The sequence below is a fragment of the Podarcis pityusensis genome (genome assembly GCF_964106645.2).
Source record: "Podarcis pityusensis genome assembly, chromosome: 5".
NCBI lineage: Eukaryota > Metazoa > Chordata > Lepidosauria > Squamata > Lacertidae > Podarcis > Podarcis pityusensis.
In genome coordinates this window covers 6,249,309-6,264,330 of record NC_138032.1, presented here as the reverse complement: position 1 = coordinate 6,264,330, position 15,022 = coordinate 6,249,309, and the positions used below count along the sequence as shown (strand labels likewise).

General features: G+C 48.0%; 3 protein-coding genes across 4 annotated transcripts in view; 2 read left to right on the top strand and 1 right to left on the bottom strand.

Annotated features, from left to right (window-relative positions):
- The window catches only part of LOC308478401 (cytochrome P450 2J4-like), a 439,957-nt gene that overhangs the window by 142,537 nt on the left and 282,398 nt on the right, over nucleotides 1-15,022 (top strand). The window lies entirely within an intron of this gene.
- Nucleotides 1-15,022, bottom strand: part of LOC308478396 (cytochrome P450 2J5-like) — a 185,681-nt gene that overhangs the window by 81,244 nt on the left and 89,415 nt on the right. The gene's annotated exons all lie outside the window — the stretch shown is intronic.
- On the top strand, nucleotides 2,130-10,684 carry LOC308478495 (lipocalin-like). 2 transcript variants are annotated; one of them, XM_081008351.1, is made up of 7 exons: nucleotides 2,130-2,343; nucleotides 3,743-3,882; nucleotides 5,768-5,844; nucleotides 6,256-6,366; nucleotides 6,682-6,783; nucleotides 9,323-9,348; nucleotides 10,505-10,684. In XM_081008351.1, the coding sequence occupies exons 1-6, from the start codon at nucleotides 2,245-2,247 to the stop codon at nucleotides 9,346-9,348; spliced, it is 555 nt and encodes a 184-aa protein (XP_080864477.1). In that variant the 5' UTR covers nucleotides 2,130-2,244; the 3' UTR covers nucleotides 10,505-10,684. The 2 variants fall into 2 exon arrangements, with proteins under 2 accessions (XP_080864477.1, XP_080864476.1); XM_081008350.1 differs by having other exon boundaries at nucleotides 2,143-2,343; nucleotides 10,498-10,684.

Below are 15,022 nucleotides of genomic sequence, written 5' to 3'. Positions count from 1 at the left end.
ACTGTCCTCTGAGTAGCTCACAGCAGTGGATGCCGTGGGACTGTATGTGTGTGTGTTTAAAATCTCATTCCAGCCTTGTTAAAGGCATTTGCATGGACAGGCGGAGTCCCCAGATCCCGAGCGGTCCCCCCCCCCCCATCATGTGGAATAACGACTCAAGACAACGTGCTATGGGATTAAGTCTTTCAGTTAAACATAAAGAGGGAAGCAAAGGGTGCTCAGCTGCAGAGACAGGCTTTCCTAGCAGCCAATGAGAAGGAGCAGCTCAGAGGAAGATGGACACTGGAAGAGTGGAAGTGGAAAGAGCAGCAACAGAGACCTGCTCCAGAGGAGGAGTGAGGCCAAGGTTGTTGTGAACAACTGGGTACGACCAAGGACATGGAAGGTATTACAGAGAGAAGAAGCTGTAGGAGAAGAGCAAATGTATTTCATTCTCACTGAACTTCTAGCTAATGCACATGTTGCTTCAAACCACATGAGGGCACTGGTAGTGCAACAATCTACCCAGCTGTTTGTCTAAGTCAGGCACCCCCAAACTTGGCCCTCCAGCTGTTTTGGGACTACAACTCCCATCATCCCTAGCTAAAAGGACCAGTGGTCAGGGATGATGGAAATTGTAGTCCCAAAACATCTGGAGGGCCAAGTTTGGGGATGCCTGGTCTAAGTTAACTCTGCCCCTAAAAACTAAGCCATTTTGTTTTGCTATTCTCTAGACAATATATATTATGCTTTCTTTCTCTCACCCCCACTCATCCTGTAAGTAATTCCTGCATGAATAAAGCCTCTGAATTACAAAAACTATAAGCGATTCCTTCAATCTAATTCACCCAAGCTGCAAGGTCTGCTGACAGAAGTTGTTTCCCATCACAGTTTCCCTTGCCCCCCGCCTTTGTCCCAAGGAACAGATTGGGTGTGCTGGCTGAAAAGATGCCAAAGTTCAATGTGCACACTTGGTTTTAGTTCAGTTTGCCAGGGTAGAAGGTGGAGAGCCTCGCCAACCAGGAGGTCTTGCAACTGGCAATGGATCTTGAAACTGGAAGAACAAGTTGTTGCAGGAGCATCTCAGGGTGGAACTTGCCCTTTTTGCAACACTGAGGTCAGCCCTATGGCACACTCAGAATTGAGCTTGATCAACTCTAGACTCACAGTAAAGCAATTGTTTAAAGGTTTATGTATGAACTTGCTGTTATCTGTTGCTTTTACATTATGCTCTTGTGGAAGCTGGTGAACAGGGACTAGAGACTAAAGTCTTTCCCCTTTTTCTCCAGCTGCTCTCGCCTTGTAGCAGTTTTCTTGAAGGCGTACGCATGCAGCCTTTGCCTTGCTCAAACAAGCTCTTGCCTCCAGCAAGGCCCTAAGAATCAGGTGTTGCTTCAGGTTTTTTAACTCAGTCTTTTGGGTTGCTCAATTTCCCATTGTTTGCATGTCGTAGCTGCAGTTGCTCTGTTAGTGGAGAAAGTGGCTGACATCATTATTAACAATCCTTAATCCTTGAAGCTCTGCATGCTGTTTAGATTCCTCCGTGCTTGCAAACCCAACATTTTCCCTGTGCAACACATATCAACTTAGGAGTGTGAGTTTCTTGGCAACTCTGCTCATGCCTACATCCAAATGGATCCAAGTTGCTTCTCAGCCTTTTCACAACACTGATTTATTCTCTTTTACTGATGGCTCTGCCCTTGGTAATGGCACAGGACAACTCCGAATAGGACTTGCTTTCTGTTCTCCTACGCTGTCCCTGGCTGAACTTGTTGCTCCCATGCTGTCAAGTGATCTGTTGTTGTTGACATGGAAAAAATAGATGCTTTTCACCTCTTCTGACGCCTATTGCAGACGACCTGGTCATTGTTGCTTTGCTAGAAACTATAGCCTGCTCTCCTTTATCTCTATCATTCACCAAATTTCCTGCGGTGATGCAGAAGCGGAGTGCCAGCAGAGTGCGCCAGGCCCCAATACTTCAAAACCCTTCCCTGCTCCAGGCCGCAGTAGGGAGTCAGCATTTCAGAGGGGGAATAGCGGGTGGGAAATTGCAGCAGCTGTTCCGCCCTCTCATGTTCTTTCCCTGTTCTCTCTCTTTCTGCTTTGTGTAACAGACTATATCAGTGGGGGTGGGGGGAAGAGAGGTCAGCGTGATCCCACCCTGATGCATTGCTCAACTGGCCAATAAATAGCCGGCTGGCCTGGGTTTCTGGACAGGCTGTGCAGAGAGAGGCCAGCAGCAGACCCAGGAGAGCATTAGGCACAATGCGGACACAATTCTTCAGCGTCCTTGCCCTGACCCTGGGCTGCCTGTCCCAGGTACAGGCTGAAGTGGCTGTGCAGCCTGACTTCCAGCAGGATCAGGTAACCGCGCCTCCCCCCCCCTGCCCCCAGCTCAGGGACCAAAGAGCTGAGTTCAGTTGTCTGCATGGAGCTTGGCTTAAACCTAGCAAGCCCCGTCCCTGGATCGTCTGCCCGGGACCCTTGCAGAATCTGAAATGAAATGACTTATTTCATTTCATTTATTGCATTTCCATCCTGCTTCCCCTCCAGGAGGTCAAGGTGGCGTGCATGACCCACACACCTCCTCATTTAATCCAAACAACAACCCTGTGAGGGAGGCTAGTCTGAGAGAGGCAGTGGCTGGCGCAAGGCCACACTCTCAGGGAGCTTCACGACTGAGGGTGGGAACTGAATCCTGGTCTCCCAGGTCCTAGTCTGGTGCTCTAGCCATTATGTCACAGTGGCTGTCTTTCAGTTGACCCTGAACAGCTCAGATCTAAGATCTTGGAAAGGGACCTCCTTGGGAGAGAGACTTGGCTCAGAGGTCTGCCTGTCATTCAATATCTCCGCTGGCATGTTCCAGGCATTGAAAAACGTATGCTTCAACTCCAAGCCAAGTCATGTGGAGGACAAGAAGAGAGGATGACCGACGTGAGAATGTTCTCATTGTCTGGCTATTGCCTGTGCAAAAGGAATGAGAAGGAAACTCACTCGCTACCTCTTTACACAATGCCTGTGCCAACGATCTGCATGTACAGGAATTTTGGAAGCTGCCTTAGACCAAGTCAGACCCTTGATCTAGCAAACCCAGTATTGTCAACACTGGCTGGCAGCAGCCAGGATTTCAAGTGGGGGCCTCTCCCAGCCCCACCTGGAGATGCTGCCAGTGAAACAGCTGCTCTACACAGGGAGCTAGAGCTTTTCATATCTCAGAAGCTGGGAATAAATAGGGAAGGTGTTTTGAAATTCTGGAAATAATCTGTTTGTTTGTGCCTCCCCACTCCCCCCCCCTGAAATGTGTTCAGCAAGGGGCACAACAAAGAGACGAAGAGGGCTAATTCTGACTTAGCCTTGTTAATTGTGTGGCTTATGTGCTCCCAACTCCAAGAGAGAGTTTTCCACCAAAGTTTCTTAATTTACGGTGGTTGGAAGGGAAATCTGAAGAGGCTTCTTCTTTAGGCAAAGCTACTCCAAAGAGAGGTGTCAGTATGCCTCTCCTCTCCCTGCATCTTTAATGCCCAGGCCAAAGAAGACCCCTATGTTACTCTGAAGCTTGCACGGTTTTTAGCACAAGTGTGAGGGAGGAAGAGCCAAGGGCAGCGCAGTGGGCTGGCAAGCAATAAGGAAAGGTTTATAAATCAGGGAACTGGGGTCTCCCATCAGCCCACGAGGCATTGCGTCCCAACCCACCCCACCCATTTGGCCAGGCAGCAGATTCCAGAGCAAAACGTTTGTGCTAAAGCGGTCCCTGTGTTTGTAGTTCACAGGGAAATGGTACAGCATCGCCCTGGGCTCCAACGCCCGCTGGTTCACGGACAAGAAGCAGGTGATGAAGATGTGTACCACGGTGGTCATGACCACGGAGGACGGGGACCTGGATGTCACCTCCACTTACCCCAAGTAAGGAGGCACAGGTGGGCTGCCAAGCCTTGGCCTGGCGTGCCCCCCCACCCGACAGATGGAATTAATATTGTGGGATGTTGCACAGGCCTCTGGTCACAATGGCATCAAAAATCAGGGATGAGCAAGATTAATGGAGGGGTGGGTCTTTTGTCAGCACAGAAGGCTAGGAGCAGAACCTCCATGTTCAGAAGAAGAAGGGTTTGGATTTGATATCCCGCTTTATCACTACCCAAAGGAGTCTCAAAGTGGCTAACATTCTCCTTTCCCTCCCCCCCCCCCAACAAACACTCTGTGAGGTGAGTGGGGCTGACAGACTTCAGAGAAGTGTGACTGGCCCAAGGTCACCCAGCAGCTGCATGTGGAGGAGTGGGGAAGCGAACCTGGTTCACCAGATTACAAGTCCACCGCTCTTAACCACTACACCACACTGGAGCACGGGAACACTGATGCCCAGATATGATGGGAGACTGCGGCTGCCTTGCTTGGAAGCGCTCCATGCTGAACTGATCCTGGAGTCAGGATGCTGGGCAAGATGAGAAGAGCCAGGCTGGATCAGGCAAAAGATCCACCCAGCCCAGTTTCCTGCTTCCAAATATGGACAGACAGATGACCTGGGGAAGTCCCCAATCAGGGCATGAGGCAATGATCCTTGCCTGTTGCATGCTCCCAGCAACTGACCTCTAAGGTCAGTTTTGCTTTTGGACATGGAGGTTCCATAGTGCTTTCAACACTGATCACTGTTGGCAGCAATGGACCCTTCTTCTTGCATCCATAGAACCCTTTAAAAAGAAAAACCATCCAACCCCATGGCCACAAACCTTGTGACTGGGAGTTCCACAGGTTAATGATGCACCGCTTGAAGCTGCTATTATTGTTTTAGACAGCCCATAGAGATTCTGCAATAGACAGATGTTGGGCAGATGTGGACAGAAGCAAGCTGGCATCTCCCAGGGGGCTGATTTGCAGTTGATCCGTGGAGAGTTCTCACTCCCAATATTTCAACAATAGCAGGAAAATAAAATAAATCCTCTGCCACAGCTGGCCTTGCACTGGCCTCTCATCTCTCAGCCTCTGTGTTCCCCACCTGTAAAATGAGGATATTCATGCGTTGCCTTTCACCAGGGCTGTATGCAGCTCTGTGGGTCTGTGTTCGAATCCTTCATCTATAGGAACCCAGCTGTAAATTTACAGTAAAGGTAAAGGGACCCCTGACAGTTAGGTCCAGTTACGGACAACTCTGGGGTTGCGGTGCTCATCTCACTTTACTGGCCGAGGGAGCTGGCGTACTGGCTGAGGGAGCTGGTCACGTGGCCAGCATGACTAAGCCGCTTCTGGCGAACCAGAGCAGTGCATGGAAATGTTTTTTACCTCCCTGCCGGAGCGGTACCTATTTACCTACTTGCACTTTGACATGCTTTCAAATTGCTAGGTTGGCAGGAGCAACAGGAGCTCACCCTGTCGTGGGGATTCGAACCACCGTCCTTCTGATCGGCAAGCCCTAGGCTCTGTGGTTTAACCCACAGTGCCACCTGCATCCCTAGATTTACAGTATGTACTTGTTTATAAATGTGACCCAAGAGCATTGCATAAGCGAGACTCTGCCAACCTGGTGCCCTCCAGAGGATTTGAGCTGAACATTTGGAAGAATTTTCTGATAGTAAGAGCTGTTTGACAGTGGAACGGTCTCCCTTGGGAGGAGATGGACTCTCCTTCCTTGGAGGTTTTTAAGCAGAGGTTGGATGGCCATCTGTCAGGGATGCTTTAGCTGAGATTCCTCAAACTCAAAACCCTGAAGGTTGTTCCCGTAAGCCAGGAGGCTTCCTGAGTTGGCTGCCTGTGCTTCTCCTTCTTTCATCACAGTCCTGCTCTCTCTCTGCTCTAGGCTCAACGAGTGTGAGACGAGGAAAAGCCTTTTTGTCCGGACTGAGCAGCCTGGCCGATTCCTATACACCAGCCCACGTAAGTGAGAGCCACGTCATCTCCTGTCTGGCTGGGCAGCAGCCAGGCAACCCTCAGTCTGGGATGGGTTGGGAAAGAGATTGGCACCTTTCTGACTTAATTCCTCCTGGTTGTTTCCAAGCAGGGCAAGGAAGAGCCATCCCTTGCCAGACGGAGAGGGAAACTGGTTCTAGCAGCTGGGGGTTGGGTGGGTGTCAAACCAAACCAACCTGCCAGTGGCTAGCACCATTTATATCATAGAATTGTAGAGTTGGAAGGGACCCCAAGGTTCATCTTGTCCAATCCCCTGTAATCCAGGAATCATTTGCGTGGTGTGCAAAGCCAGTGTCTGGCAGTGATGGGGTGTGGGTGTGTGACTGTGTCTCCTTGCTGGCTCCATTTCAATTCTTCTCTTGCCTCCTTCGATGCCAGGCTCTGGAAACCGCCATGACGTCCGTGTGGTGGAGACCAACTACGATGAGTACGCCTTGCTGTATGCCAAGGAGCAAAACATGAAGAAGTTGACAATGGTAACACTGTATGGTACGTCTGTTCCTCCCACTGTTCTGCCACCAGGGGGCAGCCTTCCTCCCTTCTGCTCCACCACCCCCGCCCTTCTGGCTTGTGCTGTTCCCCTTGGGGACAGAGGACTGGGGAGCCTGGGTTTTATTGCACCAGATAGATTGGGTGGCAGGAGAGCTGGAGAGTTGGAAGGGACCGTGAGGATCATCTAGTGCAACCCCTGCAGGGCAGGAATCCTTTTGCCCAACATGGGACTCGAACCCACACCCTGAGATGAAGAGTCTCGTGCTCTACCAACTCTCCTTGCTCAACAGTGCTTTGTGTTTCTGGTGGCAGGTAGAAGCAAGGAGCTGAGTCCCGAACTGCGGGAGAAGTTCACCCAGCTGGCCTTGGCAGAGGGACTTGGTAATGAGGACATCCTCTTCTTGCCCAGCACTGGTAAGTGGGAGAACTGGGAGCGGGAGCCGGACAGGCCTCAGGTTTCTTCCTCTAGGGATTGCCATGTGGGGTTTATCATGGGTTCACCTGCCTCCTGCTTGCTTGGACAGAGGGCAGCAATTCATAAACAGTTTTCAGGCCCCTTCCCCTTGGTACCATAAAAACCCATCCCAGTGCCCCCATCCTATCCTAAGAAAAGGCATTATTTGGAATAGTGCTTTGTACAACACACTATTTTTCATTTTCATTTATCTATTAGATTTATATACCGGCATTCAGCACAAGACCTCTGGGTGGTTCACAAGATAAAAATACAAAGTAAAAGCACAAGTAAATAATTAAAACGCTAACAATGGAACAACAACCCCCCCCCCCAAAACACATTTAAACGTAAATAGAGCGTTAATCAGCCCAAGGCCTTGTTGAAAGGGAACTTTTTCACTTGGCACCTAAAGGTGTATAATGAAGGCTCCAGTTGAGCCTCCCTGGGGAGAATATTCCACAAATGGGGAGCCACTGCAGAAAAGGCCCCGTTCTCATGTTGCCACCTCTCGTGGAGGAGGTACACTAAGCAAGATAGTAGGGCCATGACATTTAGAGCAGTAGCCATTGATTGTGCATTGATTCAAAATCCACTTAAGACTATTTAGTTTAATTAATGCAATTGAAATGATGTTTGATCCAGCGATAGCACTGTTTCAAAGCCTGAAGGTCATTTACACCTCCAGCACCCCCTGGTGCCCCCGAGAATCTTAGCACCCCACCTTAGGTAATCACTCACCAGAAGTTTGCACTGCCCACTTGAGCAGCCACTAGGCTAGGACGTAGGTAAAGTCTAGTCCATTGCAGCACTTAGTTTTGCCTCACCAATGGCACACGGCCCCAAAGATGTTTTCTTGAGGGCAGTGTGGTTCCCCATCCTTGGTTTAAAGGGGTCCTGTCAGATGGCAATGGTGATTGCTCATGAGTAACCGGTCAGGACTCCAACCTGTCTTTTACAGGTTTTATTTTGGTGCAAAACTATTTACAGTGCAGAACCACAAATTCATGTCTGCCTCAATTGCTAGCAGAATCTGGGAGTGGTCGTTTCCAGGTCCTCCCCCAACATAATAGCTTAGTCACCCCCAGCCTTTTCCTTCCTTCTTTGCGTTTTACACCACTGCGCAGGGTGGAAGATGGAAGAGGCGTGCTTGCCTCCTGGCCAGCTTGGCAAGGAGTGGTGCTGAGGCTCCCAGCAGCATCCTCTGGTCCCTTCCCCTCTTCCCCACTGGAGGTGGGGCTTTCCCCACCACAGGAAGAGGAACTGCTTCACAAGATTTTCGGAGGTTCCCTGTAACCCAGCTGCCCCTCTGCTTCCCTTCCCTGTTCCGATGGCAGTCCCCTGACAGGTCTAGTTCCTGCCTGGTCTGTCTGTATTTCGAATTCTGAAACCCAAAATATTCCTTCACTCTTAAGCTCTGGCTGCCAAAACATAGAATCTCAGCAGTTTGCTTTGTTTTCTTTCCCTTCCCATTGATTTAATACATTGATCACATGCCTTTTTAAGAATAAGATCTCCATGACGTGTACAAATATGGAACTCAGAAAAATCTCCCCCAAAATACGAAATGCCATTTGAACACAGCTTTTTAGAAACATCAGAAATGTGCAGCAGTCTTAGAGCTGGCACAAAATCAACGAATGATGGGGCTCCATGCCAACCTATGCTGCAACAAATCAAAGTGCACAACCAATTTTTTTGGAAAGCCCCAATTTAAATTGGACTCTTGAAAATGACAAAGAGGAGATGAATCAGATAAGAACATCTGAAAATACCAGTCAGGTGGAGCTTGCCTGGTTTCACGGGGAATTGAGTTCCACAGATCCATGTGGGGACACACCTACATCCTCACCAGGACTGGTTCCCAAAGCAGCTCACAGTTAAAACCCATCACCATTGTCATGCTATAGCCCATGTATATCATAAAAAGCATATTATATCCTTTCTTTTCAGCTGATGTATGGTCAGGATCCACAGCACACTGACAATTGATCTGCCTGCTGGTCCTGTTTCTAGATTTTTAGCAGGGGGTATATGAAGAAAGAGGAGGAGAAAAACTGAGTAGAGAGGAGAAACAGGCATAAACAAGTTTCCTGCTGAAATTAAAAATTAAGGATATCTGGCCTTATGTGTCATGCATCCCATATTCCCAGTGTGAGCAACAGAGGGGAGTTTGCATCTAGACATAGATTAATGGTTAATAAGCCACGTTTGGTCTCTTGCAGCTGGACACTCTGAATTGCATTGTGGGGTGGGGGTTAGTGAGTAGGGAATGCAAGAGTGTGATGGGCTTGCCTAGTGGTACGTGTGTGGCCAAGGTTGGACTAGAAGACCTCTGGGTGCCCTTGTTCCAGAGCTGTGATTTGGTGGCCACACAGGACTGTGCCCTGGGCAGCAAAGCAACCCTTTGCTCACCAGCATGCAGCAAACACACCCCTGCCACCTTCAAATGCCTTTAGATCACCCCCTGATCCCTCTCCTTGCCTTCTCTCCGGACAGATCTTTGCATGACGGACGATGTGTAGGTGAGTTGCCTTTTACTCTGTGGCTCGTGGGAGAGGCAAGCGGTGGGCGGTGTTACATTTCTAGAAATCAAAAGGTTGGGGCTCATACGTGTCTGTCCCGAGGCCTTTCCTCATAAACCCTGACAGCGCATGTGTGTCAATTGCTGGGGGAGGAGTGCACAGGGCTCTGCAAAGCATGGTTTGTCAGACATAATATGTGTGAGCCAGGCCACTGTCTTGAGCAACAAGTGCCGAGGGCTGCTTGCTTAAGAACATAAGAAGAGCCTGATGGATCAGACCAACGGCCCATCTAGTCCAGCATGCTGTTCTCACAGTGGCCGGTCAGATGCATATTGTAGGAAACCTGCAAGTAGCATTTGAGCACAAGAGCCCTCTCCCCTTCTGGGTTTCCAGCCACTGGTATTCAGAAGCATCGCTGCCTCTGACCGCAGAGGCGGATTATAGCCATGTCTGGTAGTCAGCGATAGTTCTCTCCTCCATGAGTTTGTCCAATCCTCTTCTAAATCTCTTAACATTGGTGGCCATCATTGCCTCCATAGTTTAACTCTGTGCTTGCTTAGATGACAAAGAAAGAGAGGGAGGGAGGGAGAGAGAGAGAGAGAGAGAGAGAGAGAGAGAGAGAGAGAGAGAGGCATGGAAGAGATTTCAAAGGAGCAAGAGAGGCCTTCATTGTTTGGGAGCATCTGTGGGGCTGCAGGTTGGCTTCGGGAAGGCCCACAGAAGGTTGGCCTGATGATCAGCCATGGCAATTCTTCAGGACGCAATGACTGCCCTGCTGCTGATTCAGGCCAAGGGCCCAGTCTCCTGTTTTCTCATGAGCTGGGCATTGATGTGATAGTTGCGCTCAGCTGCTCATCCTCAGCAGGGGCTGCTCAGAAGGAGACTGTTTCTGTACATGGATGCTCTCTTGATAGACCTCTGAATCTGTCTTTTAAAGCTAATAGAGCCACATCTGGTGGCAGGGAGTTCTGCGGTCATGGTGTGTCAACAAATACAGTTGTGTGTAGTTTGCACCCAGCAGAGGGCTGAGCTTGCTAGGACATCACCAAGGGGAATTGAGACTTCTGAATATGTTGGTTGGTGGTTGGGATTATATCCAGAATGCAGAAATATGTGGCACACACTCACACACACCCTTTCCTTTTCAAGCTCCTAGGTTGAAAATCCAGGTTTTGCTTCGAGCAAGGAAGCCCCATTTTCTGACCTGTCTGCCAATCCTTGACTTCTCCAGCGCTGACGTAGCACCTCTTCCCTGTTCAGCCATGAGCATCTTTCACCTCTAACCCACCCCTGTAAAAGCTGATCCTTGATTAAAAATAAAAAATGTCACACAAAATGGTAGTGTTGATGTTTTGGTTTTGTCATTGGGGGAATCTCCAGGAACACACTCCCTTAATCCTCAGCCCACAGGTACATTAATTATTATTTGTTACTACTATTATAATGTCATAATATGGTAATATTTCTTCCTACAAAAAGTATCAGTTCCTGCCATCAGGAAATGCTGCATTTCTTCCCAGAGTTGCCTTTATTGATTACCCCCCCCCCCCGATTTTTAAATTGTATTATTTTATTATTTTATATTATTATTATTATTATTATTATTATTATTATTACTCAAAGGCGCTTGAAGTGTCTATCAAATGCATTCGGAAGGCTGTCTTAATCCTTCAAGCTGTTTATCCATGTAGCCCACTGCTGCCTACACTGGCTGGCAGCAGCATTCTAGGGTTGTCTCAAACAAAAAGAGCTTGGCACTCCCCCAGGTCTCTGGTCCTTTTAGCAGCGTGAGTGTCAAGCTCTTCTGCATGCATAGCTAGAGGGTATTGGTGACTGTCTGGCACAGATGCTAGAATAATAGAATTGTAGAGTTGGAAGTTTGACCAAACTGCGGGAGGCAGTGGAAGACAGAAATGCCTGGCGTGCTCTGGTCCATTGGGTCACAAAGAGTCGAACACGACTAAACGACTAAACAACAACAAAAGTTGGAAGGGACACCTAGGGTCATCTAGTTCAACCCCCAGCAATGCAGGAATCTCAGCTAAAGAGTTGTTTGACAGTGGAACTGTCTCAGTTGGGAGGTTATGGACTCTCCTTCCTTGGAGGTTTTTAAGCAGAGGTTGGGGTTGGGTGGCCATCAGTCATGGATGCTTTATTTGTGATTCCTGCATTGCAGGGCATTGTACCAGATGACTCTTGCGGTCGTTCCAACACTACAATTCTTTGGTTCTATTATCAGTATGGGGGGTGTTGAATGGGGGTGGCCGAATCAGGAGAGAAAAGGAAGTGTGGAAAAAGTGCGTGTAGGGGAGAGTTGAGAAAATTGACAAGGAGGGTGGAGGAAAAAAGGGAGTAAGAGTAAGAATGGGGATGCAAAGCCAGTATGGTGTAGTGGTTAAGAGCGGTAGTCTCGTAATCTGGTGAACCGGGTTCGCGTCTCCGCTCCTCCACATGCAGCTGCTGGGTAACCTTGGGCTAGTCACACTTCTCTGAAGTCTCTCAGCCCCACTCACCTCACAGAGTGTTTGTTGTGGGGGAGGAAGGGAAAGGAGAATGTTAGCCGCTTTGAGACTCCTTAGGGTAGTGATAAAGCGGGATATCAAATCCAAACTCTTCTTCTTCTTCAAAGTAAGTTGCAAAAAGGAGGGTGTAGGAGGCTTGGGGATAGGGTTGAAGATGAAAGCAGGGGCCTGAAAGGGCCTGAGAAACAGGAGATGGAATGAAGCTGAGAATGGGTGCAAAGCAGAGCTGCAGAAAGAAGAGATCAGCAGCTCCGGAAATGAGACCTTCCTTCCAACTCACAGGCAAACTGGCCCCACGTTGTTAAGGGCTTTATATTCTAACAGTAACACCTTGAACCTAGCCTAGTAGCAGATTGACAACCAGTGCAGATTCCTGAGCACTGGTGTTCTATGCTGAGAAGGCCTCACTCCTATTAGCAATTGTGCTGCAGCACTGTTCACTAACTGCTGCTCCTGGTTCAAGTGCATTGCAGTAATGCAGTCTTGAATTTTCCAGTGCATGAACTGCCGTGGCCAACTTTTCCTAGTACGAACTTTTTCCTGGCTATATTCAATCATTTCAGTGGGTCTAAATGTGTAAATGCCACCCACGGTCTCCCATTATTTCAATATTGTTGTTTCCCCGCCCCCCTTCCAAATAGGATGTTCCGTTCCTTTCCTGAGCAAGGTTCCCATGCCTTTCAGTTGATTAAAGCATAGCGGTGACAACCCTAAGGTTGCAGGTTCGATCCCTGAATGGGACAGCTGCATATTCCTGCATTGCAGGGGGTTGGACTAATTCAGGGGTCAGCAAACTTTTTCAGCAGGGGGCTGGTCCACTGTCCCTCAGACCTTGTGGGGGGCTGGATTATTATTATTTATTATTTTTTTGTATTTTTATATTCTGTTAGAAGCCACCCAGAGTAGCTGGGGAAACCCAGCCAGATTGGTGGGATAGTTAGATAGATAATTTATTACAGTCAAAGACCAGCTCACATAACATAACACGATAAAACAGCGTTCATAAAGATAAAATATGCAATCAGAGCAGATTGCAGCAATAGCTCATGAGTTAAAATTAATATATATACAGTGGTGCCTCGCAAGACGAAATTAATTTGTTCCGCGAGTTTTGTCTTCTTGCGATTTTTTTTGTCTTGCAAAGCACGGTGTCGGGAAAGTTTTGAAAAAGCTTCAAAAATCACCAAAGTCTTTAAAAACCTCAAAAAAGGCTACCACACCACGTTCTATGAGTTGCTCCTCGAAGTCAAGTCGCAACTGTATTAACGGTGTTAAGAAAAAGGAAACAAACTTGCAAGACGTTTCCGTCTTGCGAAGCAAGCCCATAGGGAAAATCGTCTTGCGAAGCAGCTCAAAAAACGAAAAACCCTTTCGTCTAGCGAGTTTTTCGTCTTGTGAGGCACCACTGTACATATACACGTACAACTGAGATTTCGGCTACCATAAAAATTGACCCTGAGGCGACTTCAGCATTTCCCTAGTGAGCTATTTTATTCTAGAGGATGATCTCTGCCTACAAATCTGGGCGCAGAATCTGGCTACCAGCCAGGTCGTCTTGTTATCTTTGCCTAAGAGGAGAGAATTAAGTTTAGACTTGTCTGAACGATTGGCGGGCCTCTTCAGCAAAGGATAAATGGTGTCTCTATGAATCTCAACATAAAAAGGACATCTAAAAAATATTTTTTCGGTGCTTCCTATTTCCCCTAATGGGGTGGGCAGGGTATAAAGAATAAATTATTATTATTAAATTATTATTAAAATGAACGAATTCCTATGCCCCACACATAACCCAGAGATGCATTTTAAATAAAAGGACACATTCTACTTATGCAAAAACACACTGATTCCCGGACTATCAGCAGGCCAGATTTAGAAGGTGATTGGGCCGCATCTGGCCTCCGGGCCTTAGTTTGCCTACCCATGGACTAGGTGGTCCTCAGGGTCCCTTTACAATTCTATGAATCTATGAATCAACCTCTACCACTTTTCTTGCTCTGGGCACACACCAACTGGGAGGCAGTTGAGGTCCTTCAGGTTTTGCTGTTTGTTTTAAGAAGCCAGTAATTTGAAGGGGGCGTATTGTGTACATTTTCTCTTAAGGCAGCTTGGCTCAGCTGGAAGGCCTTTGCACAAGGGGATTTAGGAAAGCTTCAGGAGGATTTAGATAAAGGCAGGATTAGTTTGCAGGCCACTTCCTCTCTCTCTTGATTGCGGCTGGCTGGGAGTGTCTGCCCACTGGCAAGAAAGCAATGGCTCTTGGCACAGGTTTCAAGCCAGCTCCATCTGTCAACCAAATGACACATCTAGAAGACACCACATTGGTTTCCCCTGGACTAAACAGCTAAGGCTGGGTCTGATTCCCACCCCCAGTATAGGGCAGTAAATATGGAGGAAGGCACTTGTGGGCATTAAGGTCACCAGCATATCCCTGGATAAAGCTAGACCCCTTTGTGAGTCTGTTGCTCTAGGGCCGGGGAGTGCATTCCTGTCTAAAATAGGTTCCTGTCTAAAATAGGTTCCACCTAGATCACTATTATTATCAACCAAAGACTATCACCACCTAGTTTGGATCGATCTTTAGTTTGTTCACCACAAGTTTAGTGAACCACAAGCTTAACATGAGTCAACAGTGTGATGCAGCAGCAAATAAGGTTAATGCTATTCTAGGCTGTGTCAACAGAAGTATACAGTGTCCCGATCAAGGGAAGTCATAGTACCACTCTATTCTGCCTTGGTCACACCACACTTGGGGTACTGTGTCTAATTCAGGGAACCACAATTTGAGAAAGATATTGACAAGCTAGAGCATGTGCAGAGGAGGGTGACCAAGATGATCAAGGGTCTGGAAACCAAGCCTTATGAGGAATGATTGAGGGAGTTGAGTATGTTGAGCCTGGAAAAGAGGAGACTGAGAGGAGACAGGATAGCCATCTTCAAATATTTTAGGGGCTGTCACATGGAATATGGAGCAAGCTTGTTTTCTCCTGCTCTGTGTGTATCTTTGTGTGTGTTAAAAATTGGAATTTTTAACATTTCTAGGTAGGGCTGAGAGTGTCCCTTGCCAAAACCCATTGAGAGTTGCTGCCAATCAGTGTAGACAGTACAGAAGGAGATAGGCCAATGGTCTAACTCTGTATAAAGCTGCTTCCTAG